Source organism: Schistocerca gregaria, chromosome 8, assembly GCF_023897955.1.
Source record: "Schistocerca gregaria isolate iqSchGreg1 chromosome 8, iqSchGreg1.2, whole genome shotgun sequence".
Classification (NCBI taxonomy): Eukaryota; Metazoa; Arthropoda; class Insecta; order Orthoptera; family Acrididae; genus Schistocerca; species Schistocerca gregaria.
The window spans coordinates 448926987-448953054 of record NC_064927.1 but is presented as its reverse complement, the minus strand read 5'-3'; the positions used below and the strand labels follow the sequence as shown (position 1 = coordinate 448953054).

The window sequence follows — 26068 nt, the reverse complement described above, 5'->3', positions numbered from 1 at the left end:
GTTGACATAGTATCTTGAAATTCAGCAATAAGCAAGATTTTGCAGTATAAGTAAATGAAAAAATCCGAAAATTTTTAATTTGTGATTGTATGGCATGAAAAAAGTATTTGTTTGTCTTTGGTTATCCATCTGCCTGTCCGTCTGTTAAACCCCTTTTTCTCACGAATTACAACAGCAAAAGCGAAATTACACAAAAAAAGTACTTAAAAATTAAAACTGAAACATTCTCGAAAGTCGTTGAATACCAGGGGCCGATATCTTGTCATTATCGATTTTGATAAAAGATAAGAATAAAAAATTCGATTATCGGGATGGATGAACTATTTATATACATAACCCTCAGAAGGCGACTTCTATTCGCATTTGGCCAATGTTGTTCCCTTATTTCTTTTTTTTTAAAAAAAAAGATGTGGGTACTGTCTAGTTCGTAGGCATTTGAATTTCTGACTTCTACCAAGATTGTATCCAGTGGAAGGTGAGCAGATTTTTGCTCGTAATTTCTTCCTTCCGCTCTTGCTGGAAACGTCAATGACCCACATCACTCTTACGAACCAAGTGTGTCGACTAAAAGGAAGCGTAACAGGGTCCAACCGTGAACTCCTTCACTTTCTTCCCAGCTGGCTAAAATCCATTTTTCCCTGTGTTTTCATGTGCCGTTTACCGGCTGATTTTTACATACAAGCGGAGTTGCAAATGGTACCAACGAAACCAAAGTTACAGTTACAAGAGTCACCATACCGGTGACCGAATTTTCGATCCATTGGTACAACTTGCGACACATCTCAAGCTGTGAATGAATCTTTACTGCCGGCCGGGGTGGCCGAGCGGTTCTAGGCGCTTTAGTCTGGAACCGCTCTACCGCTACGGTCGCAGGTTCGAATCCTGCCTCGGGCACGGATGTGTGTGATGTCCTTAGGTTAGTTAGGTTTAAGTAGTTCTAAGTTCCAGGGCACTGATGAGCTCAGATGTTTAGTCCCACAGTGCTCAGAGCCAATTGAAACCATTTTTTTAATCATTACCTACCGTTTCAGTTAGAGGTGGGGCTCCGTCACCTCCGAAGGTCCGAGGCATTTTGCTCTGATTGTTGCCAGCATCATATTTAAAGTATCAGGGGAGCAGGTTGCTAGCCTTACTTCAATGAGGAAATCAAAGAAAAACTGGGAATGAACTCTATAGATGTAGCAGTCAGGGCGAACAGGCTTAGATGGTGGGGTCATGTTACACGCATGGGAGGAGCAAGGTTACCCAAGAGACTCATGGATTCAGCAGTAGAGGGTAGGAGGAGTCGGGGCAGACCAAGGAGAAGGTACCTGGATTCGGTTAAGAAAGATTTTGTAGTAATAGGTTTGACATCAGAAGAGGCACCAATGTTAGCACTGAATAGGGGATTATGGAGGAATTTTTTAAGGGGGCTATGCTCCAGACTGAAGGGTGAAAGGCATAATCAGTCTTAAATGATGATGATGATGATGACCTACCGTTTCAGTTACTTCTCTCCATGAAGCAAAGTCACTGACGTTTTTTGATACTCTACTTCGTGCTACACTAGTTAGACATCGGAAATATGCTGGAAACCCTGAATAATGTGTACTTTCCTCGAAGAAGAGAAGTTGCAGAAGAGAGCAGTTGACAGCAACCTTTATGTCACGATATGCGTCGATGTGTCCTTCATGCCACCGAAGGGCTGACACCTAATTGAATACTGTGTTACACAGGTTCCCATGTTTTCTTTATTGTCTTCGCCACAATTTCTTCTGCCTTGGAAGGATGCACTCTTTCAACATACCTCCCAAACCTCTTGTGGAGTTTATATCAGTGTTGACATACCGCACGCGCACCGAGTCAATTAAGATACCACAGTGCGTCACAAGTAAATGAGAGCGACAACGTTCGCGCATGCGCACTACATGAGTGGCGCAAGGTATATACGCTATCTCCAGCTGTTGTATAACACGGTGGTCAGACACCCGTTGAGCAGCGCGCGGGTTGTCAACAGTTGGCGGCGGTGCGGATACGCCTGTGTCATTCCTCGCTGTGCGCTGCCCGACATGATGGTCCACGAGCAGGTAACAGAGGCTGTCTGACTCACTGCTGCTTCACACTGACGGCCATCTGTCTTTCGCGAATAAAACAACAAAACACTGAAGAAACACAATTCGCCTCATTTCCAAGCTTACATCTGCCTCTACATACATAAGGAGCATAGTAGACTGAACCTTATATTGTTGTTGTTGTCGTCTTCAGTCCAGAGACTGGTTTGATGCAGCTCCCCATGCTACCCTATCCTGTGCAAGCTTCTTCATCTCCCAGTACCTACTGCAATCTACATCCTTCTGAATCTGTTTAGTGTATTCATCTCTTGGTCTCCCTCTACGATTTTTACCCTGCGCGCTGCCCAACAATACTAAATTGATGATCCCTCGATGCCTCAGAACATGTCCTACCAACCGATCCTTTCTTCTAGTGAAGTTGTGCCACTAGCTCCTCTCCAATTCTATTCAATACCTCCTCATTAGTTATGTGATGTACCCATCTAATCTTCAGCATTCTTCTGTAGCACCACATTTCGAAAGCTTCTATTGTCTTCTTGTCCAAACTATTTATCGTCCATGTTTCACTTATATACATGGCTACACTCCATACACATACTTTCAGAAACGACTTCCTGACACTTAAATCTCTACTCGATGTTAACAAATTTCTCTTCTTCGGAAACGTTTTCCTTCCCATTGCCAGTCTACATTTTATATCCTCTCTACTTCGACCATCATCAGTTATTTTGCTCCCTCATTTACTACTTTAAGCGTCTCATTTCCTAATTTAATTCCCTCAGCATCACCCGACTTAATTAGACTACATTCCATTATCCTCGTTTTGCTTTTGTTCATGTTCATCTTATATCCTCCTTTCAAGACCATTCGGTTCAGCTGCTCTCCCAGGTGCTTTCCTGTCTCTGACAGAATTACAATGTCATCGGCGAACCTCAAAGTTTTTATTTCTTCTCCATGGATTTTAATATCTACTCCGAATTTTTCTTTTGTTTCCTTCACTGCTTGCTCAGTATACAGATTGAATAACATCGGGGAGAGGCTACAACCCTGTCTCACTCCCTTCCCAACCACTGCTTCCCTTTCATGCCCCTCGACTCTTATATTTGCCATCTGGTTTCTGTACAAATTGTAAATAGCCTTTCGCTCAACTGTATTTTACCGCCTCCCACCTTCAGAATTTGAAAGAGAATATTCGAATCAACATTGTCAAAAGCTTTCTCTAAGTTCGCAAGCCGTGCGGTTCTAGGCGCTACAGTTTGGAACCGAGCGACCGCTGCAGTCGCAGGTTCGAATCCTGCCCCGGGCATGTATGTGTATGATGTCCTTAGGTTAGTTAGGTTTAATTAGTTCTAAGTTATAGGCGACTGATGACCTCAGACGTTAAGTCGCATAGTTCTCAGAGCCATTTGAACCATTTTTAAGTCTGCAAATGTTAGAAATGTAGGTTTGCCTTTCATTAATCAATTATCTAAGATGAGTCGTAGGGTCAGTATTGCCCCACGTGTTCCAACAGCTCTACGGAATCCAAACTGGTCTTCCCCTTATACCACTCTTAATCATGTTATTCATTCCCTTTCCTATTCTGCTCGCAGGTGGAGCTAGGGAAAACAACAGTCTATACGCTTCTATAGGAGCCCTGCTTCATCTAGTCTTCACGGTCTTTACGCGAGATGTACGTTGGTGGCAGCAGCACCAATCGGCGGTCTGTCGCAATTGCCGGTTCTCTAAACTTTCTCAGAAGTGTTTCGCTAAAGGAACGCCTTCTTCTTTCCACAGTTTTCCATTTGAGTCTACAGAACATTTACGTAACATTTAAGGAAAGATGTGACCGCCATCTGACTGTAGGATATGCTTTATTACAAGATTCATATTTCCGCTTTAGGGAATTTTCAAGTGTTACAACTGGAATAAGTGAATATGCATTAAAAGTACAAACAGCAGAAAAGTAGAATAAAAATCTAATTTATGAATAGATTACATGGTTTGTTTGCTTACTTACATGTCAAAAATCATCTGACACATCAGATGATCACACTGACAGAACCACAGGTTCATAGACACAGGCAATAGAGCATGCACAATGTCGGCACTAGTACAGTGTATATCCACCTTTCGCAGCAATGCAGGCTGCTATTCTCCCATGGAGACTATCGTAGAGATGCTGGATGTAGTCCTGTGGAACGGCTTGCCATGCCATTTCCATCTGGCGCCTCAGTTGGACCAGCGTTCGTGCTGGACGTGCAGACCGCGTGAGACGACGCTTCATCCAGTCCCAAACATGCTCAATGGGGCACAGATCCGGAGATCTTGTTGGCCAGGGTAGTTGACTTACACCTTCTAGAGCACGTTGGGTGGCACAGGATACATGCGGACGTGCATTGTCCTGTTGGAACAGCAAGTTCCCTTGCCGGTCTAGGAATGGTAGAACGATGGGTTCGATGACGGTTTGGATGTACCGTGCACTTTTCAGTGTCCCCTCGACGATCACCAGAGGTGTACGGCCAGTGTAGGAGATCGCTCCCCACACCATGATGCCGGGTGTTGGCCCTGTGTGCCTCGGTCGTATGCAGTCCTGATTGTGGCGCTCACCTGCACTGCGCCAAACACGCATACGACCATCATTGGCACCAAGGCAGAAGCGACTCTCATCGCTGAAGACGACACGTCTCCATTCGTCCCTCCATTCACGCCTGTCGCGACACCACTGGAGGCGGACTGCACGATGTTGGGGCGTGAGCGGAAGACGGCCTAACGGTGTGTGGGACCGTAGCCCAGCTTCATGGAGACGGTTGTGAATGGTCCTCGCCGATACCCCAGGAGCAACAGTGTCCCTAATTTGCTGGGAAGTGGCGGTGCGGTGCCCTACGGCACTGCGTAGGATCCTACGGTCTTGGCGTGCATCCGTGCGTCGCTGCGGTCCGGTCCCAGGACGACGGGTACGTGCACCTTCCGCCAACCACTGGCGACAACATCGATGTACTGTGGAGACCTCACGCCCCACGTGTTGAGCAATTCGGCGGTACGTCCACCCGGCCTCCCGCATGCCCACTATACGCCCTCGCTCAAAGTCCGTCAACTGCACATACGGTTCACGTCCACGCTGTCGCGGCATGCTACCAGTGTTAAAGACTGCGATGGATCTCCGTATGCCACGGCAAACTGGCTGACACTGACGGCGGCGGTGCACAAATGCTGCGCAGCTAGCGCCATTCGATGGCCAACACCGCGGTTCCTGGTGTGTCCGCTGTGCCGTGCGTGTGATCATTGCTTGTACAGCCCTCTCGCAGTGTCCGGAGCAAGTATGGTGGGTCTGACACACCGGTGTCAATGTGTTCTTTTTTCCATTTCCAGGAGTGTATATAAATGACCTGGGTGACAATCTGAGCAGTTCTCTAAGGTTGTTCGCAGATGATGCTGTAATTTACCGTCTAGTAAGGTCATCCGAAGACCAGTATCAGTTGCAAAGCGATTTAGAAAAGATTGCTGTATGGTGTGGCAGGTGGCAGTGGACGCTAAATAACGAAACGTGTGAGGTGGTGCACATGAGTTCCAAAAGAAATCCGTTGGAATTCGATTACTCGATAAATAGTACACTTCTCAAGGCTGTGAATTCAACTAAGTACCTGGGTGTTAAAATTACAAACAACTTCAGTTGGAAAGGCCACATAGATAATATTGTGGGGAAGGCGTGCCAAAGGTTGCGTTTCATTGATAGGACACTTAGAAGATGCAACAAGTCCACTAAAGAGACAGCTTACACTTCACTCGTTCGTCCTCTGCTAGAATATTACTGCGCAGTGTGGGATCCTTACCACGTGGGATTGACGGAGGGCATCGAAAGAGTGCAAAAAGGGGCAGCTCGTTTTGTATTATCACGCAATAGGAAAGAGAGTGTGGCAGATATGATACGCGAGTTGGGATGGAAGTCATTAAAGCAAAGACGTTTTTCGTCGCGGCGAGATCTATTTACGAAATTTCAGTCATTAACTTACTCTTCCGAATACGAAAATATTTTGTTGAGCCCAACCTACATAGGTAGGAATGATCATCAAAATAAAATAAGAGAAATCAGAGCTCGAACAGAAAGACCGAGCGAGGTGGCGCAGTGGTTAGCACACTGGACTCGCATTCGGGAGGACGACGGTTCAATCCTGTCTCCGGCCATCCTCATTTAGGTTTTCCGTGATTTCCCTAAATCGCTTCAGGCAAATGCCGGGATGGTTCCTTGGAAAGGGCACGGCCGATTTCCTTCCCCATCGTTCCCCCACCCGAGCTCGCGCTCCGTCTCTAATGACCTCGTCGTCGACGGGACGTCAAACACTAATCTCCTCCTCCTCCTCCACAGAAAGGTTTAGGTGTTCGTTTTTCCGCGCGGTGTTCGGGAGTGGAATGGTAGAGAGATAGTATGATTGTAGTTCGATGAACCCTCTGCCAAGCACTTAAATGTGAACTGCAGAGTAACCATGTAGATGTAGATGTAGCGTCAAATTGGATGTGTTTTGCATCCCTACTCTCCTCTTCCTCTCTGGCCCCCATAGTCACCTGGTTTTCCGCCATGTGATTTCTTCGTGTGGCCTTATGTCAAAGACTGTGTTACTGCATCCGCTGCCACTTCATCTGGAAGAGCAGCCAGCAGGTATCGTTAACGCAGTCGCCACTTCGCAAACTGGATCCATACACAGCTCCTGTAATGTGAGTTTAAAACTCTGGAGCAAGCTCTATCCACTGATACATGTCTGCTTCCTGTGCATCTGGTAGTCTTTCTGTGGAGAGTCGCCGAAGCCCTGAAGAAACTTGTGAATAAGCCCCTACTGCACTCCCACTGCTTTGTAAGCGAGCCATAGACAACGAGTGACGACCTGCGACGGAGGCCTCAGTGAGGATGTGACGGTGTTGCAGGTGGCGGCGCTGGTGTCGGTGGTGGTGTGGTGCTGCCTGCACGCAGTCCGCGGCGCCAACATCCTGGCCGTGTTGCCCTGGGAGGGCCGCAGCCACTGGATCATGCACCGGGAGCTCCTGGCTGAGCTCGCCCGCAGGGGCCACAACCTGACCGTGGTGACGCCATTCCACCAGCCGGGCGATCCCTGGGAAGTCATCCGGACCCACGCCCCATTCGTAGAGGGTGGCAGTGAGTTCCATCTTCCTTCACATGCCGTTCGGGGCTGCCCGAAATTCATTCTGCTGCCTCGCTAACGTCCTTGACTCCACAAGAAAGCTTGGTCGTTTAGTTCGAGCTTTTACGCACATCAAAAAAAGGTTTTGCATCACCCAGGTTCCCAGAACTCCTGAAGATAGACGTTGACTGTGGGTACTGTATCACAGACGCAATTCCTTCGACTGTTCACAGATGTCATCAAACCCGCCTAAAAATCTAAACAACCATGCGTAGGCGGCGTTTATTAGACAGAGGGGATCCGACAGCCGAACATTTCTGTCGGGAAGGAGGTACACAGATCGTCTGTGGTTCAACCATGCCTAGACGGTTAATACTGCGGTTCGATCGCGTCCATATTGTTACTTTGTACCAGGAAGGGCTCTCAACAACGGATGTGTCCAGGCATCCCGGAGTGAACCAAACCGATGTTGTACGGACGTGGAGAAGATACAGAGGGAGAGGAACTGTCGATGACATGCCTCGCTCAGGCCGCCCAAGGGCTGTTACTGCAGCAGATGGCTTCAACAGCCGGCCGGAGTGGCCGTGCAGTTCTAGGCGCTACAGACTGCAACCGCGCGACCGCTACGGTCGCAGGTTCGAAACCAGTCTCAGGCATGGATGTGTGTGTTATCCTTAGGCTAGTTAAGTTTAAGTACTTCTAAGTTCTAGGGGACTGATGGCCTCAGAAGTTGAGTCCCATAGTGCTCAGAGCCATTTAAACCATTTTTTGACCGCTATCTACACTCCTGGAAATGGAAAAAAGAACACATTGACACCGGTGTGTCAGACCCACCATACTTGCTCCGGACACTGCGAGAGGGCTGTACAAGCAATGATCACACGCACGGCACAGCGGACACACCAGGAACCGCAGTGTTGGGCGTCGAATGGCGCTAGCTGCGCAGCATTTGTGCACCGCCGCCGTCAGTGTCAGCCAGTTTGCCGTGGCATACGGAGCTCCATCGCAGTCTTTAACACTGGTAGCATGCCGCGACAGCGTGGACGTGAACCGTATGTGCAGTTGACGGACTTTGAGCGAGGGCGTATAGTGGGCCTGCAGGAGGCCAGGTGGACGTACCGCCGAATTGCTCAACACGTGGGGCGTGAGGTCTCCACAGTACATCGATGTTGTCGCCAGTGGTCGGCGGAAGGTGGACGTGCCCGTCGACCTGGGACCGGACCGCAGCGACGCACGGATGCATGCCAAGACCGTAGGATCCTACGCAGTGCCGTAGGGGACCGCACCGCCACTTCCCAGCAAATTAGGGACACTGTTGCTCCTGGGGTATCGGCGAGGACCATTCGCAACCGTCTCCATGAAGCTGGGCTACGGTCCCGCACACCGTTAGGCCGTCTTCCGCTCACGCCCCAACATCGTGCAGCCCGCCTCCAGTGGCGTCGCGACAGGCGTGAATGGAGGTACGAATGGAGACGTGTCGTCTTCAGCGATGAGAGTCGCTTCGGCCTTGGTGCCAATGATGGTCGCATGCGTGTTTGGCGCCGTGCAGGTGAGCGCCACAATCAGGACTGCATACGACCGAGGCACACAGGGCCAACACCCGGCATCATGGTGTGGGGAGCGATCTTCTACACTGGCCGTACACCTCTGGTGATCGTCGAGGGGACACTGAATAGTGCACGGTACATCCAAACCGTTATCGAACCCATCGTTCTACCATTCCTAGAGCGGCAAGGGAACTTGCTGTTCCAACAGGACAATGCACGTCCGCATGTATCCCGTGCCACCCAACGTGCTCTAGAAGGTGTAAGTCAACTACCCTGGCCAGCAAGATCTCCGCATCTGTCCCCCATTGAGCATGTTTGGGAGTGGATGAAGCGTCTTCTCACGCGGTCTGCACGTCCAGCACGAAAGCTGGTCCAACTGAGGCGCCAGGTGAAAATGGCATGGCAAGCCATTCCACAGGACTACATCCAGCATCTCTACGATAGTCTCCATGGGAGAATAGCAGCCTGCATTGCTGCGAAAGGTGGATATACACTGTACTAGTGCCGACATTGCGCATGCTCTGTTGCATGTGTCTATGTGCCTGTGGTTCTGTCAGTGTGATCATGTGATGTATCTGACCCCAGGAATGTATCAATAAAGTTTCCCCTTCCTGGGACAATGAATTCACGGTGTTCTTATTTTAATTTCCAGGAGTGTATGTACTATGGCTCCGAGGAACCCTAGCAGCAACGCTATGTGGAATAATGCTTTTGCTGCAGCCACAGCACGTCGTGTTATGACTCAAACTGTGCCCAAGAGGCTGCATGATGCGCAACTTCACTCCCGACGTCAATGGCGAGGTCCATCTTTGCAACCAAGACACCATCCACCGCGGTACAGATGGGCCCAACATCCGGAATGGACAGCTCAGATTAGCATCACGTTCTCTTCACCGATGAGTGTCGCATATGTCTTCAACCAGATAATTGTCGGAGACGTGTTTGGAGGCAACCCGGTCAGGCTGAACGCTTTAGACACACTATCCAGCGAGTGCAACAAGGTGGAGTTTCCCTGCTGTTTTGGGATGACATTACGTGGGACCGACGTACGACGCTGGTGGTCATGGAAGGCGCCGCAACGGCTGTGCTATGAGAGAGTGTCATCCTCCAACCGATAGTGCAACGATATCGGCAGCATATTGGCGAGGCATTCGTCTTCATGGACGACAATTCGCGGCCCCATCGTGCACATCTTGTGAATTACTTCCATCAGGATAACGACATCGCCGGACTACAGTGTCCAGCATGTTCTCCAGACATGAACCCTATCGAGAATGCCTGGTATAGATTGAAAAGAGATATGACCCACCAACCACTCTGAGGGATCTACGCCGAATCGCCGTTGAGGAGTGGGACAATCTGGACCAACAGTGCCTTAATGAACTTGTGGATAGTATGCCACGACGAGTACAGTTATGCACCAGTGCAAGAGGACGTGCTACTGGGTATTAGAGATACCGGTGTGTACAGCTATCTGGACCATCAACTCTGAGGGCCTCTCTGTATGGTGTTACAAATGCAATGCGTAGTTTTCGTGGGCAATAAAAAGGGCGGAAATGATTTTTATATCGGTCTCTATTCCAATTTTCTATACAGGTTCCGGAACTCTCGCAACCGAGTTGACGCAAAACTTTTTTTTGATGTGTGTAGATATGTCTGCAGCCGTTACAGTTTGCTCACAGTACTGTGTCCCTTCGGATTGGTAACATTTAAAATGGAATTTTTAGCGAACAGTTAAAAGAGTTCTGCAAGTTCTCAAACCCATTTTTCTCGTATTAAATGGATCAACAAAACTTCTCATTGCCATCAGAGCGTCGTTTGCTGTACAAGATTCTGTGACGCTTTTGTTTTGAAGCTTGATATTTTTTCGGTGTATGATAGAGTAAACATCTGTGAAATAACAGCTTGCGTATGCAAATTAGAGTTGAAAAAATCTTCGGAAAATTGCCAGCAACATCTGATTACTATGGAGCCCGAGACTTTCAGAACAGAGATTCCAGTCATTGAAAAAAATGTAAGATCCTAATTGAAGAAGGCTCCAAGATCAATCAAAGAGGTTCTCCTTCAAAGGAGAGTGCTTAAAAAACACTCATGTGTCTTATCTTCGAATATTTCTTAAGCAAAGGGAGCCATATCAAATTGGGGTAATAGGAGACACAAACCAACCTTAGAAGTGGCTTACCCAGTTTAACGTAGACTCCCCGCGCCAGTGCAACATTCCACTTTCCACGGTAAAAAATCGTTGCCAGAAAATACAGCACTCAAATGGAATTGAACCCCTGACCTCCAGAATAGCAGTCAAGTGTCTACCGACTGAGTTGCCGAACCCACTGTGCAATACTAGTTATACCCAGACATATAGCATTTTACTGGTGTATGCGCAACAGAATTCAAGGATCAGTTTTTGAAAGCCTCTAATTGTCTTCCATTGTGCAGTAAAAGCTTGAAATGTGGATCAAACGTGTCTACAAAGTTCCTCTATAATTTTTTTGTATGTCCATCCTTTTGACTGGATGTCTGGTGAGACTATGTCCATTCACTACTGTGAGAAAATGAAATGTGATGAAGATGATTCCATTGCGATGCAGAAGTTTGAAATTTCGCTCAAAGATCTATACAACCCTTCTCTGTACCTTCTGACTGGAAGTCTGTATTGTAAGAAAACGAAACACCTACAGCCGTCCTTATGACCTTCTTTATTGTGTAGCAACCAGATTCGGCGCTTGAGTGCACCACCTTCAGGCCTTAGTTGATGCTGAAGCGGTTATCACGATCCACATATACGATGCATCAGTGGCCAACATAACTGGATTACGCGAACTATCGGTAACTATCTGATGTGTCCCCAACCATCAACCCAAGTTATAGAGACGACATCACAGTTACAGTTGCGTAAAACAGTTATATTGGCCACTGATGCATCGTGATAACCCCCTCAGCATCAACTACGGCCTGAAGGTGGTGTATTGAAGCGGCGAAACTGGATGGTACACAATAAATGACATCGCAAGAACGGCTGTAGATGTTTCATTTTCTTACAATTCCTCTGTAACGGTGCAAAAAACGAGGCGCCTTGAGACGTCACCCTCGAGAACTCGACGACACTTCAAACAGCAAGGTGTCAATATACGCGATTTTTTTTTAAGTCATCAGTTTTCAGACTGGCTTGATGTGGCCTGCCAGGAATTCCTCTCATGTACTGCCAACCTCTCATCTCAGAGTTGCATTTGCACCCTACGTCCTCGATTATTTAATGAATGTATATAGATCTACAGTATATGCCTTCTACAACGCCCTCTAGTACCACAGAAGCTATTTCCTGGTTTCTTATGAGATGTACTGTCATCTTGTTCCTTCTTCTTGTCAGTGTTTTCCAGATATTCCTTTCCTCGCCGATTCTGCGGAGAATCTCCTCATTCCTTACCTTATCAATCCACCTAATTTTCAACAACCTTCTGTAGCACCTCATCTCGAGCACCTCGATTCTCTTCTTTTCCGGTTTTCTCAGACTCCGTGTTTAACTTACATGCGATGCTTTGCTCCAGAGATGCATTCTCTGAACTTTCCTCTTCAAATTAAGACCTATGTTTGATAATGTATGTTACCCATCTTTCACTATAGCTTACACTTAAATTCCTATGAATTTCGAACGTCTTGCATCATTTTACAATGCCGAACGCTTGTTCCAGGTCGACAGATTCTATCAATCAGTCTCGATTTTTCTAAGGTCTTGCTTCTATTACCAAGTGTAATGTCAAAATTGCCTCTTGGTCACTTTATCTTTCCTAAAGAGAACTAATCGTCGTCTAACACATCCTCAGTTTTCATTCCCGGATAGTAAGTCATATGCGCACTAAATTTGGTTCAAATTGCCTGAGTGCTCTCGTATGTGCTCTTCGCGCCACTTCTTCTTACATCCCCACCCTTGGTAGTTAAATGACCTCCAATTATCACCCTCTTCGCAGTCCCATTCCACCCTCAAAAAAGATAGTTCTTGTTTACCCACAGTGCATTTTTCCCTGCATAATAAACCGTGAACGTACCAGGTGTGGTTTAGACTGGTCCAGGCGTTAAACAGTTACACGACTTTCTCTCATCATCACAAATAAGGGCGCTAGCAATGAGAGGAAGTTGTCGTGGACCACTTCAAACCAGTCAGAAGACCGATTAAAAAAGAGATCTTCCCTATCCCCACAGTAACTGTCCCCTGGTATTAAGTCACGGTTATGACTAACTAGGTTAAAATTTGCTCAGGCACTCCATTGCTAGTTGGAACATACACATTAGCGTGTCTCTTCTTTGGAATTATTTTTTTATTATTTCTCTTGCACTAGTCCCCAGCCCCTTTTGCTTCCACTCGATGTAGAAATGAGCTGTGTAAATACTGGGCTCATAGAAAGGGACGTCAAGCTCATGGGAGATTATATTAAATTAATTACATACAACGAGACACAGAGGCGATATCTACTTCAGGCTGTATCCGGGTACAGATTGGGTTTTCAAGATACGGATAAGGGATTTTCTCAAAAGACAATAATTGTAACAGAACATCTGATTTCTCTTGCACTACTCCCCCTGCCCCTCCCCCCCCCCCCCTTCCCTCCATTTTGGTTCCACTCGATGCAGAAATAAGCTGTGTGAATATTGGGCTCACAGAAAGAGACGTAAATCACTTGGAGATTATAAGAAATTAATTACATACGAGACACAGAGAAGATATCTACTTCACGCTGTATCCGGGTAAAGATTGCGTTTTCAAGATACTGATATGAGACTTTACCAAAGAACAAGAATTTGTAACAGAAAATCTGATTTTCTTATCACGTTTACCTTACGAACACTAAGTAGTGCTGTTATAAAGGGTGCAAAAAAAAAGATCTGGAAAACTTTCGGGAAACATTCCTAACACCTAGAGGAATAAAATATGTTGTATGGACAACGATCTGGAAACGCTTTATTTCCATGTTAGGTCTCGGTTCTACAGCTGTTCAACACATTATTCACGGGGAACACCACCGAGCGAGTGAATAACACACCGGACTTGCATTCGGGAGGACGACGGTTCAAACCCGATTCCGGCCATTCTGATTAAGGTTTCTAGTGATTTCTCTAAATCGCTTCAGCCAAATGCCGGGGATCGTTCCTTTGAAAGGGCACGGCCGACTTCCTTCCTCGTTCTCCCAAAGCCCGATAGATGACCTCGCTGTTTTCTCCCCTCCCCAAAACCATCCAACAAACGGGAAACATACAGAAAAAGATCGTATCAACACAGTATGAAACAATTTTCCTAAATGAAATGTTCAAACTGCCCTCCGTTAGTAAGGATACATGCATAAACCCGCTGTCGAATTGAGTCCTTGATGCGCTGATGTATACCTGAAGAACTGCATTTGTTTTCACGGCCTTCCACACTATGGGCACGAAGGCTCTGCTAATCTTCTACCGCGGTTCTGTACAGCAGCGCTTTCGAATGCACTCGCCGATAAAAGTGTAGTGGGTTTATGTCCGCAGAGCGCGGAGAACAAGCAATTGGTCAACCTCTGTCCATCCACAGATCAATTAGTCTACTATTTAGCTGAGATGAAGAGAAGCTCCATCGTGTATGAAGTACATGTTTTGTCGCACATGCTCCAGTAGAAAAGGTACAGTATTCTCTAAGAAAGCATTGTAAGTTTCTCCCGTATAGCTTTGGTGGAAAAACAAGAGGCACTAAAAAATAGTCACCAACAATGCTGGCCCGAACGTTAGCAGAAAATCTTTGTTAATGGCGTTGTTGCACAATTTCGTGAACGTCCTAGATGGCCCATTGGTGCTGACTGTAAATTTACAGACTGATCACGTGAAAATGAAGCGTCATCTGTGACAGCATATTTACACTAAAGTGAGGATTGACACATTGTTGAATAAACCATTCGTAGAAGTGTACCACTGAAGAAAATTTTAGCCGCCGGAAGTAGCTGCACGCACTGCACATGGTACCTATAGCAACGTCTCGCACTGACACTGGGACTGTCGCCAACTTCACGAAGAAGTTCCTCCTCCAGATGAGGTGTCGCCGTCCTAGGTCTGCAAGAATGATGAGTAGTAGGCTGGAACGCCCCACGCTCCCTATGAGGAGAATCAGTTGCTTCAAACGCCATGTCGCTACACAGTCGTTCCGTAAACCACTCCCGACAGAACCGTTGAGCACCACGGCCATTACCATCTGCTAATTAGCACTTAAAAGGGCATCTGCAACTCTGCATTTGAGTACACTTCCATTGCAGTGTACTGAAAAGCAAGTCCGTGGGGAATACTATACAGCTGGTGCTACGTGCTTGATGCTAGTAGAGCAATGACGTCAGTCGGATGTAAGCAGTCCAGTGGTGCAATGAACACTCGCGTTGGACCTAACAATTACGACTTACTGTACATTCTAACCAAACGTAACTAGAGGGACTCTACAACATTTAATGTAAGGAAACGTTTCGTGTAATGCTGGTACGCTCTGTTTCTGTGTTTCTCTTGATTAATGTGATTACGAAAAGAGGTAAAAAATGAGCTCTAGTATGGAAATAAAGCGTTTCCGAATTCATGTGCATACAACACGTTTTATTCCTCCTAGTATCGAACGCGGCAATCTCTCACAATTGCTAAATATGTATGGGAATTGGATATACAGCCTAAATTCCTCCCCCCCCCCTCCCTCTTTCTCTGCCCATTTCGCCCTCCCCCTCTCATTGTCCATCTCTTCCTCCTGTGATCTCTCTCTCTGTGCATCATCTGCTACCATGTCCTTCTCCTCCCCCCGCTCTCTCTGTCTTCTTACCCCTCTCTCTGACCTTGAGCCTTGTTTATTGTCATTGCAAAGAAATCTTCATTGGTAATTTCAGTCACATAAAATGAATGGGTAAACCGCACAGCAGTTGCACAAAGTCAACCCTTCCATAATACTTTCAGCCGGCGATACTCTCGAAGTGCAGCTGCAGCAATACTGTTGTTTTGGGAATAGAGGTTCACCAAACTACATCTACGTGATTACTCTGCTATTCACAATAAAGTGCCTGGCAGAGGGTTCAATGAACCACCTTCAAACTGTCTCTCTGCCGTTCCACTATCGAACGCCTCGCGGGGAAATCGAGCACTTAAATTTTTCTGTGCGAGCCCTGATTTCTCTTATTTTATAGTGATGATCATTTCTCCCTATATAGGTTGTTGCCAATACAATGTTTTCGCAAACGGAGGAGAAAACTGGTGATTGAAATTTTATGAGAAGATCCCGTCGAAACGAAAAACGCCTTTGTGTTCATGATTGCCACTCCAACTGACGTACCATGTCTGTGGCACTATATCCCCTATTATGCGATAATACAAAGCGAGCTTCCCTTCTTTGAACTTTTTCGATGTCATCCGTCAGTCCCACCTGATGCGGATCCCACACCGCACGGCAGTACTCGAGGATAGGGAGTTAAGATTTTTGAAATTTTTTAAAATATAGAACTTACACGGGCGTCGAGGGTCGACGGAACTCATCTAGCAGTGTCCGTCCACCGCTCTGGAGTCTCAAGACGACTCTTTCATAGAGTGGAAACCGGTCACTCACTCAAATACATGAAGTGTTTTAACAACATTGCGATCAAGACTGCTTTAAATTTTAATTTTAAATAGGGCGTTAAACCGTGGTCTAAGCAGTCCCTTAACTAGAGCGTCAAAGCGTGGTCGAAGCAGTCCATTTACTAGGCCTATTGCACCTTCTAAGTCTTCTGCCAATGAATCGCAGACTTTGGTTTGCTCTTCCCACAACATTATCTATGTGTTCGTTGCAGTTTAGGTTTTTTGTAACTGTAATTCCTAAGCATTTAGTTGAATTTACAGCCTTCAGATTTGTGTGACTTATCGTGTAATCGAAATTTAGCGGATTTGTTTTAGTACTCATGTGAATAACTTCACACTTTTCTTTATTCAAGGCCAAATGCCACATTTCGCACCATACAGATGTCTTATCTAAATCATTCTGCAATTCGTTTTGGTTATCTAATGACTTTACAAGACGATAAATTACAGCATCATCTGCAAACAACCTAAGACGGCTACTCTGTTTGCTTCCTACGTCGTTAATATAGATCAAGAACAAGAGAGTGCCTATTAGACTTCCCTGGGAAACGCCGGATATTACTTCTGTTTTATTCGGTTGCTTTCCGTCTATTACTGCGAACTGTGACCTTCCTGACAGCAAATCACGAATCCAGTCGCACAGCTGAGGCGATACTCCATAGGCACCCAGTTGGTTAGGAGACGATTGTGAGGAAAGGTGTCGAAAGCATTCTGGAAATCTAAAAATATGTAATCAATTTGACATCTCCCGGCGATATCACTCATTACTTCATGAGTATAAAGAGCTAGTTGTGTTTCACAAGAACGATAGTTTCTGAATCCGTGCTGACTGTGTCAATAAATCGTTTCCTTCGAGATACTTCATAATGTTCGAACACAGTATATGTTCCAAAACACTACTGCAAATCGACGTTAGTGATATGGGCCTTTAATTCAGCAGATTATTCCTATTTCCCTTTTTGGGTATTGGTGTGACTTGAACAATTTTCCAGTCTTTAGGTACGGATATTGCTATGAGCAAGCGCTTGTATATAATTGCTAAATACGGAGCTATTGTATCAGCATACTCTGAAAGGAACCTGACTGCTATACAATCTAGACCGGAGGCCATGCCTTTATTAAGTGATTTAAGCTGCTTTGCTACACCAAGGATGTCTACTTCTAAGTTTCTCATCTTGGCAGTTGTTCTTGATTGGAATTTAGGAATATTACTTCGTCTTCTTTGGTGACGGAGTTTCGAAAAACATGTTTAATAATTCTGCTTTAGTGGCACTACCAGTGACAGTTGTTATCGCGCAGTGAAGGTATTGATTGCGTCTTGCCACTGGTGTGCGTTATGTATGACCAGAATCTCTTTGGGTTTTCTGCAAGATCCCGAGACAGAGTTTCGTAACGCCCTGCTCCTTTTGGCCAAACTCATATCGACACGTCAATAAGTTCACTGCGACTGGTCAGGTGTGTGAGACTGAGTACAGAATATGGTGGCCATAGTTGGAACTGGACGTTGGTGCTGCGATACATGGAAATCATGCACCCCATAGTCTGGACATTAATGCTACCAAGTTTGGTCCTCATATAGTTATTGGTTTCCATGGTACACTACAGGCCATTAAAACTGCTACATCAAGAAGAAATGCAGATGATAAACGGGTTTTCATTGGACAAATATATTATACTAGAACTGACTAGTGATTACATTTTCACGCAATTTGGGTTCGTAGATCCTGAGAAATCAGTATCCGGAACAACCACCTCTAGCCGTAATAATGGCCTCGATACGCCTGGACATTGAGTCAAACAGTGCTTGGATGGCATGTACAGGTACAGCTGCCCATGCAGCTTCGACACGATACCACAGTTCATCAAGAGTATCGACTGACGTATTGTGACGAGCCAGTTACTCAGCCAGCATTGACCAGACGTTTTCAATTGGTGAGAGATCTGAAGAACGTGCTGGCCAGGGCAACAGTGGAACATTTTCTGTATCCAGAAAGGCATGTACAGTACCTGCAACATGCGGTCGTGCATTAACCTGCTGAAATGTAGGGTTTCGCAGGTATCGAATGAAGGGTAGAGCCACGTGTCGTAAGACATCTGAAATGTAACGTCCACTGTTGAAAGTGCCGTCAATGCGAATAAGAGGTGAGCGAGACGTGTAACCAATGGCACCCCATACCATCACGCCAGGTGATACGCCAGTATGGCGATGACGAATACACGCTTCCAATCTGCGTTCACCGCGATGTCGCCAAACACGGATGCGACCATCATGATGCTGTAAACAGAATCTGGAATCATCCGAAAAAATGACGTTTGGCCATTCGTGCACCCAGGTTCGTCGTTGAGTACACCATCGCACGCGCTCCTGTCTGTGATGCAGCGGCAAAGGCAACCGCAGCCACGGTCTCCAAGCTGATAGTCCATGCTGGTGCAAACGTCGTCGAACTGTCCGTGCAGACGGTTGTTGTCTTGGAAACGTCCCCATCTGTTGACTCAGGGATCGAGACGTGGCTGCACGATCCGTTACAGCCATGCGAATAACATGCCTGTCATCTCGAGTAGTACTGATACGAGGCCGTTGGGATCCAGCACGGAGTTCCGTATTGCCCTCCTGAACCCACCGATTCCATATTCTGCTAACAGTCATTGGATCTCGACCAACGCGAGCAGCAATGTCGCGATACGATAAACTGCTATCACGATAGGCAACATTCCGACCCTTATCAAAGTTGGAAACGTGATGGTACTCATACCTCCTCCTTACACGGGGCATCACAACAACGTTTCACCAGGTAACGCCGGCCAACTACTGTTTGTGTATGAGAAATCGGTTGGAAACTTTCCTCATGTCAGTACGTTGTAGGTGTCGCCACCGGCGCCAACCTTGTGCGAATGCTATGAAAAGCTAATCATTTGCATATCACAGCATCTTCTTCATGTCGGTTAAATTTCGCGTCTGTAGCACGGCATCTTCGTCGTGTAGCAATTTTAATGGCCGGTAGTTCATGAAAAATGGAGCTGAAAGTCAATATATGCTGAGGTTACATGGGATAGCGACATGCACACACACGGGTGGCGGTAGTATCGCAAACAGAAAAGGGCAGCGCATTGTACGAAATGCCTTTTGTACTCAGGTGATTCTTGTGGAAAGGTCTCCGACGTGATATATGGGCGCAAAACTGGAATTAAGAGGCGATGAATGAGGAATGATAGTAGGAGCTAGATGCACGCTACATTCCATTTCGTGCTGTAGCAATTCTAATGGCCAGTACTGTATAACGTTTAAATAGGGAAGGTTTAATTGTAACCACGCCGGTGCAGCGACGGTGTTTTTCTCTTGCTGGCAGAGTTTGACTTCCTGGAGTACGGCACGCTTTCGCCATTCACGCAGCAGACGGTGGTGTCAGGTCTCGGCACGGACCTGTGCCGGCGCCTGATGGACGACCCGGGAGTCCGCGACCTCATAGCCTCCCGGCAGCGGGTGTACGACCTGCTCATCATGGAGGGCTTCTTTCACGACTGCTTCCTCGCCTTCTCGCACAAGTACCGGGCGCCGACCGTGCTCACGTGCACCTTCGGCGGCGGCGGCAGCTGGAACAACCATCCGATGGGCAACCCGTACCCGCTAGCGTACTTGCCCGAGGCCGGCTTGGCCTACAGCAGCAGCATGAGCCTCTTCCAGAAGACCTACAACGTCCTGCTCTCGCTCGCGATCAACCTGCACCGAGTCCTCGTCTACTTCCCAGCCATGGACAAGATGGTGCGCGAGCACTTCGGGGATCCCAGTATGCCCCCCCTGGCGGAACTGGAGCGCAACGCGTCCCTGCTGCTGGTCAACAGCCACTTCAGCTTCGACTACCCGAGGCCACTGCTGCCGAACACCGTGCAGATTGCTGGGATGCACATCAGGCCCCCGAAGGCACTCCCGAAGGTAAGGACTGCGAGTACCGAGCAGTGTTGCCAGGTATTTCTTACCCTGCAAGGCACTGAACCATCAGTTAGGGTGGTTCGCAAATAATTCAACTACACACTTTATTCCAAAACGCTATCGTGGAAGTAGGGGCCAGGAGGTGCTGGTCAAATAACACACACTGCTAAAGGTACCTGCTGGCCGGAGTGGCCGAGCGGTTCTAGGCGCCACAGTCTGGAACCGCGCGACCGCTACGTCGCAGGTTCGAATCCTACCTCGGGCATGGATGTGTGTGTTGTCCTTAGGTTAGTTAGATTAAAGTAGTTCTAAATTAAGTCCCATAGTGCTCAGAGCCATTTGAACCATTTTTGTAAAGATACCTTTTTATTTTAAAGACTTTCTCAATAATAAATTTTTAAGTCTGGCATTAAAAAAAAAATTCCAATAGCTGACAAATTTCCTTTATGAAAAGGAGATTGCAAGATATGACGTTAACAACTTCCCAATAATAAGATTTTAAACTTGACTTATATAAGACAACAATTTTTTTAAAAACTCTTAAATAACTGGCAAATTTTCTCTATGTAAAGATTTTGCAAGGTATTGCGTTAACAAATTCCCAATAATAAGATTTTAAACTTTAACTTACCAAACGAAAGCGTTGGTATGTTGATACAGACAATGAAAACAATAAAAAACACACAAACACACACACACACACACACACACACAAAATGGTTCAAATGGCTCTGAGCACTATGGGACTCGACTGCTGGGGTCATTAGTCCCCTAGAACGTAGAACTACTTAAACCTAACTAACCTAAGGACATCACACACATCCATGCCCGAGGCAGGATTCGAACCTGCGACCGTAGCAGTCGCACGGTTCCGGACTGCACGCCTAGAACCGCGAGACCACCGCGGCCGGCTACACACACACAAATTTCAAGCTATCACAACCCAAGGTTGCTTCATCGGGAAAGAGGGAAGGAGATGGAAAGACGAAAGGATGTGGGTTTTAAGGGAGAGGGTAAGGAGTCATTCCAATCCCGGGAGCGAAAAGACTCCTTACCTTCTCCCTTAAAAGCCACATCCTTTCGACTTTCCCTCTCCTTCCCTCTTTCCTGATGAAACAACCTTGGGTTGCGAAAGCTTGAAATTTGTGTGTGTGTTTTTTATTGTTTTCATTGTCTCTATCAACATACCAACCCTTTCGTTTGCTAAGTTACAGCTTCTTTGTATTTAGATATATTTTTCCCACGTGGAATGTTGAACAATTCCTTTAAAAAAACCTTTAAGTAGCTAGTTTGTACCAAATTTAAAATAGTTGTCTCTTTTGCCAATTAAATAGGTTATATGACGCCTGTCAGTTGTTACTAGATAAATGTGAATAAGTCAGCACACAAACCTTCACATTAAAGGCAGTTAGCAAAAAAAAAAAAATAAATAAATAATCCTTACCTCGGTGAGGGAGTGACACGTCTAAAGGGGCCCAGATCACAATAGTCGGAATAGTTATTGGTGGTCTACAGGGCCACAGCAGATCAGCCCCAAAACTTGCATTACAAGCCACCACCTCCTCGAGTTACCCAAAACCAGAAGATGTAGCAAGGGCGGTGCCTGCACAGACTCTGAACCACAGAGATACACGACACCGACCCTAAATCACCCAATCAAGGTGTGAATGACACGGCCCGACCAAGAAGCAATTACCACATTCCCGCGGACAGGCAAACGAAGACTATGGTGGTAAGACCCCAACAAAACCACTGATTAAGAAAGTCATACACTCCACTAGAACTTGAAAAACTCTGTTACACAAAAGCAGTACTCAACTCCCCACACCCCACCACAGCGCCGGGAACACGTTGCACTTCCTCATGCTCGTCAGAGCCAACCGCTGCCAGTGGTTTCAACGGTCGATAAGAAGACATACTGTCCCAGTCGCTGATCTCCTGCACCACGGCTTCTAACCTTCATAAGCCACGTACATGCGGGTAAGGCAGACTTAGCCCCTAACAGCCAAGAGGTCGGGCAAAGCACGTGGCGATCAGTTGACGACCCCCAACAACAGGGCCACGCTCGCGCCACCACCTCTCTCGGTCACCACCCAGTACCTACTCCTCGATCGTCACGCGACCGTACACTTGCTCCACCTCCCGCCAGAGGGCGGTAGCGATCCAAACAGCGCGCCAAACCGAAAGCGCCGCCGCAAACACTAGACGCGAAGCGAAAGCACTCCGCCTGGCGCGCTTTTGGAAGAGCCGGACACAACTACGGCTCAGGGACAAATGTGTACCTGGACAAAAAAACGGGATTTCATTTTTTTTTTTACTCGAGGCTAATGAAAAACAAAATTATTTTTTTTGTGAAAAGCGTAGTTGCTACCCACCATATAGCGGAGATGCTGAGTCCCAGAAAGACACAACAAAAAGACTGTCACACAATTAGCTTTCAGCATACGAGGCCTTTATCAAAATTAGACAATATACACACACGCAAACGCAACTCGCACACACGTGACCCCAGTCTCTGGCAATTGGAGTGTATGTGCGTGTGTGTATGTTGTCCAATTTTGACAAAGGCCCTGTTGGCCGAAAGCTAATTGTGTGACTTGTCTTTTGTTGTGCCTTTCTGCGACTCAGCGTCACCGTCATATTGTGAGTAGGGACTATCCTTTCCGTTATATTGTTACATTCCATCCTGAATTTTCCATTGTTTTTTATTTTTTTAATTTATTGTTGTTGGTTGTATTTTAACGGAGAATGTGTAAGTTTATCATGCTATTGTTTGATTTTGCATCTTAAAAAAAAATCAGTTATAATCATAGTTGCTGATCTGCTATTTTGTAGCTAAATGATAAGGGATCTATCTTTCTATATATTCATAGCACATTACACTTGTCTACATTGAGATTCAATTGACATTCGCTGCACCATGCGTCAGTTCGCTGCAGATCCTCCTGCATTTCAGTACAATTTTCCATTGTTACAACCTCTTGATATACCACAGCATCATCCCCAAAATTATTATTTTTTGTGATTTGTTGTTGTTGGTTGTATTTTAACGGAGAATGTGTAAGTTTATCATGCTGTTATTTGATTTTGCATGTTTAAAAAAATGCAGTTATAATCATAGTTTAAAATTGTCTTTAATTAACTTTTCATCAAATTCTGGGTACATGTATTTCGTATATCAGTCCATTTTAATGCCATCTGCGAAAAACCCCTTTCTACGAAGCAGACGGAACTTATGCGATACTAAAGGTGAACGATAAGGCGTTAAAAATATTAAGGATTTGCTTCTTCGAAAAGCGTTCCACGACTTTCTTCCATTGCTCAGTCGCATACTTATTTTTGTCGTCAAGAGTATTCCATGTGCAGGCTTCTTTTAATTATTTGAAACTGTTCGTATAAGGCGTCCATGATCAGGAGATAGATCTTGATAAGTTCCGCAGTTTTTTGAAAATGGTCGTACTTTACTGGTGATTTGAAGTTCAAAAACAGCATCTTGGAAAGGATACTGTTTTCTGAGAAATTATATCGTCGTAACAAATATCTTACAAAATTGATGTAGAACTGTAGACAATCGCTCAGAACAAATCATTCAACATTAGTGCTTAATTCACCCATTATTTCTCTTCTACATCTACATCTACATCCATACTCCGCAAGCCACCTGACGGTGCGTGGCGGAGGGTACTTTGAGTACTTCTATCGGTTGTCCCTTCTATTATAGTCTCGTATTGTTCGTGGAAAGAAAGATTGTCGGTATGCCTCTGTGTAGGCTCTAATATATCTGATTTTATCCTCTTCGCGAGATATACGTAGGAGGGAGCAATATATTGCTTGACTCCTCGGTGAAGGCGTGTTCTCGAAACTTTAACAAAAGCCTGCACCGAGCTACTGAGCATCTTTCTTGCAGAGTCTTCCACTGGAGTTTATCTATCATCTTCGTAACGCTTTCACGACTACTAAATGATCCTGTAACGAAGCGCGCTGCTGTCTGTTGGATCTTCTCTATCTCTTCTGTCAACCCTATCTGGAGCGGATCCCACACTGCTGAGCAGTATTCAAGCAGTGGGCGAACAAGCGTACTGTAACCTACTTCCTTTGTTTTCGGATTGCATTTCCTTAAAATTCTTCCAATGAATCTCAGCCTGGCATCTGCTTTACCGACGATCAACTTTATATGATCATTACATTTTAAATCACTCCTAATGCTTACTCCCAGATAATTTTTGAAATTAACTGCTTCCAGTTACCGACCTGCTATACTGTAGGTAATGATCAAGGAGCTTTCTTTCTGTTTATTCGTAGCACATCAGACTTTTCTACATTGTGATTCAATTGTCATTCCTTGCACCATGCGTCAACTCGTTGCAGACCCCCCTGCATTTCAGTACACTTTTCCATTGTTACAAACTCTAGATATAATACAGCATCATTTGAAAAAAGCCTCAGTGAACTTCCGATGTTATCCACAAGGTCATTTATATTTATTGTGAACAGCAACGGTCCTACGACACTCCCCTGCGGCACAGCTGAAATCACACTTACTTCGGAAGACTTCTCTCCATTGAGATGACATGCTGGGTATTGAGATGACATGCTGGGTTCTGTTATCTAGGAACTCTTCAATCCATCACACAATTAATCTGACAGTCCACATGCTCTTACTTTGTTCATTAAACGACTGTGGGGAACTATATCGAACGCCTTGCGGAACTCAAGAAACCCGGCATCTACCTGGGAACCCGTGTCCATGGCCCTCTGAGTCTCATGGACGAATAGCGCAAGCTGGGTTTCACACAATCGTCTTTTACGAAACCCATGCCGAATCCCACAGTGTCTTACTTCCGAAAATGTTGTCTTATATTTTTTTGCTCCATCTTTTCGCGAATCATGTGCCGTTCAGCATGCATCTCAACAACTGACAGAGAATTTGATTCAATCTTCTTCATTGTTGTTTCTGCTGAAAACATTACTCTATGCAGAAATACGAAAACGCCGAAGTTTTTTTTTGTCTTCTTCTTCACATATGATTATCTTTTCTAGGAGACAAGGACATTCACTGCGGAGTTCCAGAAAATGAGCTTTTAGTGCAGGGCATTTTTAATACTCCTTCGACAGCAGGACCAAGAGAGAAAAATCTCGTGGCCACATGTTTTATTTTTCTTCCCATTACACCTCATTCGATTCCAATTGGAGTTGAAAGTCCGCTCTTCGTTTCCCAGAGCTACTCTAGTGACTGTATATTTGCAGTATCAAACTTTCTACATACACTTCCAGTTTATCAGTACTGTATTTTGCAGCATTGTAGAGAATGTGGACGGGGAAACCAACTCTGACAATTATATCATATTCAGCTTAAAGAAGCGTATAAATGGAATGGTTTCTGCCGACGTTTACATTAGCGTGCAAGAGGCGAATGCCGAAGCGCTATTTAAAGACAATTCATTCTTCTCCCATGTGTTTGTTAAAAACTTCGAAACTTGATATACACGTTCATCGTTACATTTTACAAATACCAGTTGACCATATACAATCCCAGAGCCATAATCAAAGACGCGTAAACAAACGGGAAACATTTTTCAATTCTTTTATTACTTGTATCTGCCGCTGTAGAAAAGATTTTTTTTAATGGTCCATAAATTATTTTGAATAAATTCTTTGGCCAATACTTCGCATGCAACAGCTTCAACTTTTGTTCTTTCACTGCTAAAACTTTGGCCGATTTTTGAATGACTCCAGATGTATGGTAATAATTTGTGTGAACAATCTACACCCTTGTAGCTAAGAGAATGCTTTACAGTGTGATAAACGGACGCGTGTTTTCCAGCAGTAATCTTG

General features: G+C 45.7%; 1 protein-coding gene across 1 annotated transcript in view; it reads left to right on the top strand.

The window, feature by feature from the left end:
* Window positions 1-1996: 1996 nt before the first annotated feature.
* The window catches only part of LOC126284962 (UDP-glucosyltransferase 2-like), a 68829-nt gene continuing 44757 nt past the window's right edge, over window positions 1997-26068 (top strand). Inside the window, exons 1-3 of the mRNA XM_049984236.1 lie at window positions 1997-2066; window positions 6951-7179; window positions 19653-20236. Coding sequence (XP_049840193.1) covers window positions 2049-2066; window positions 6951-7179; window positions 19653-20236 — 831 coding nt within the window. The 5' untranslated portion in view covers window positions 1997-2048. The remainder of the gene's footprint in view (window positions 2067-6950; window positions 7180-19652; window positions 20237-26068) is intronic.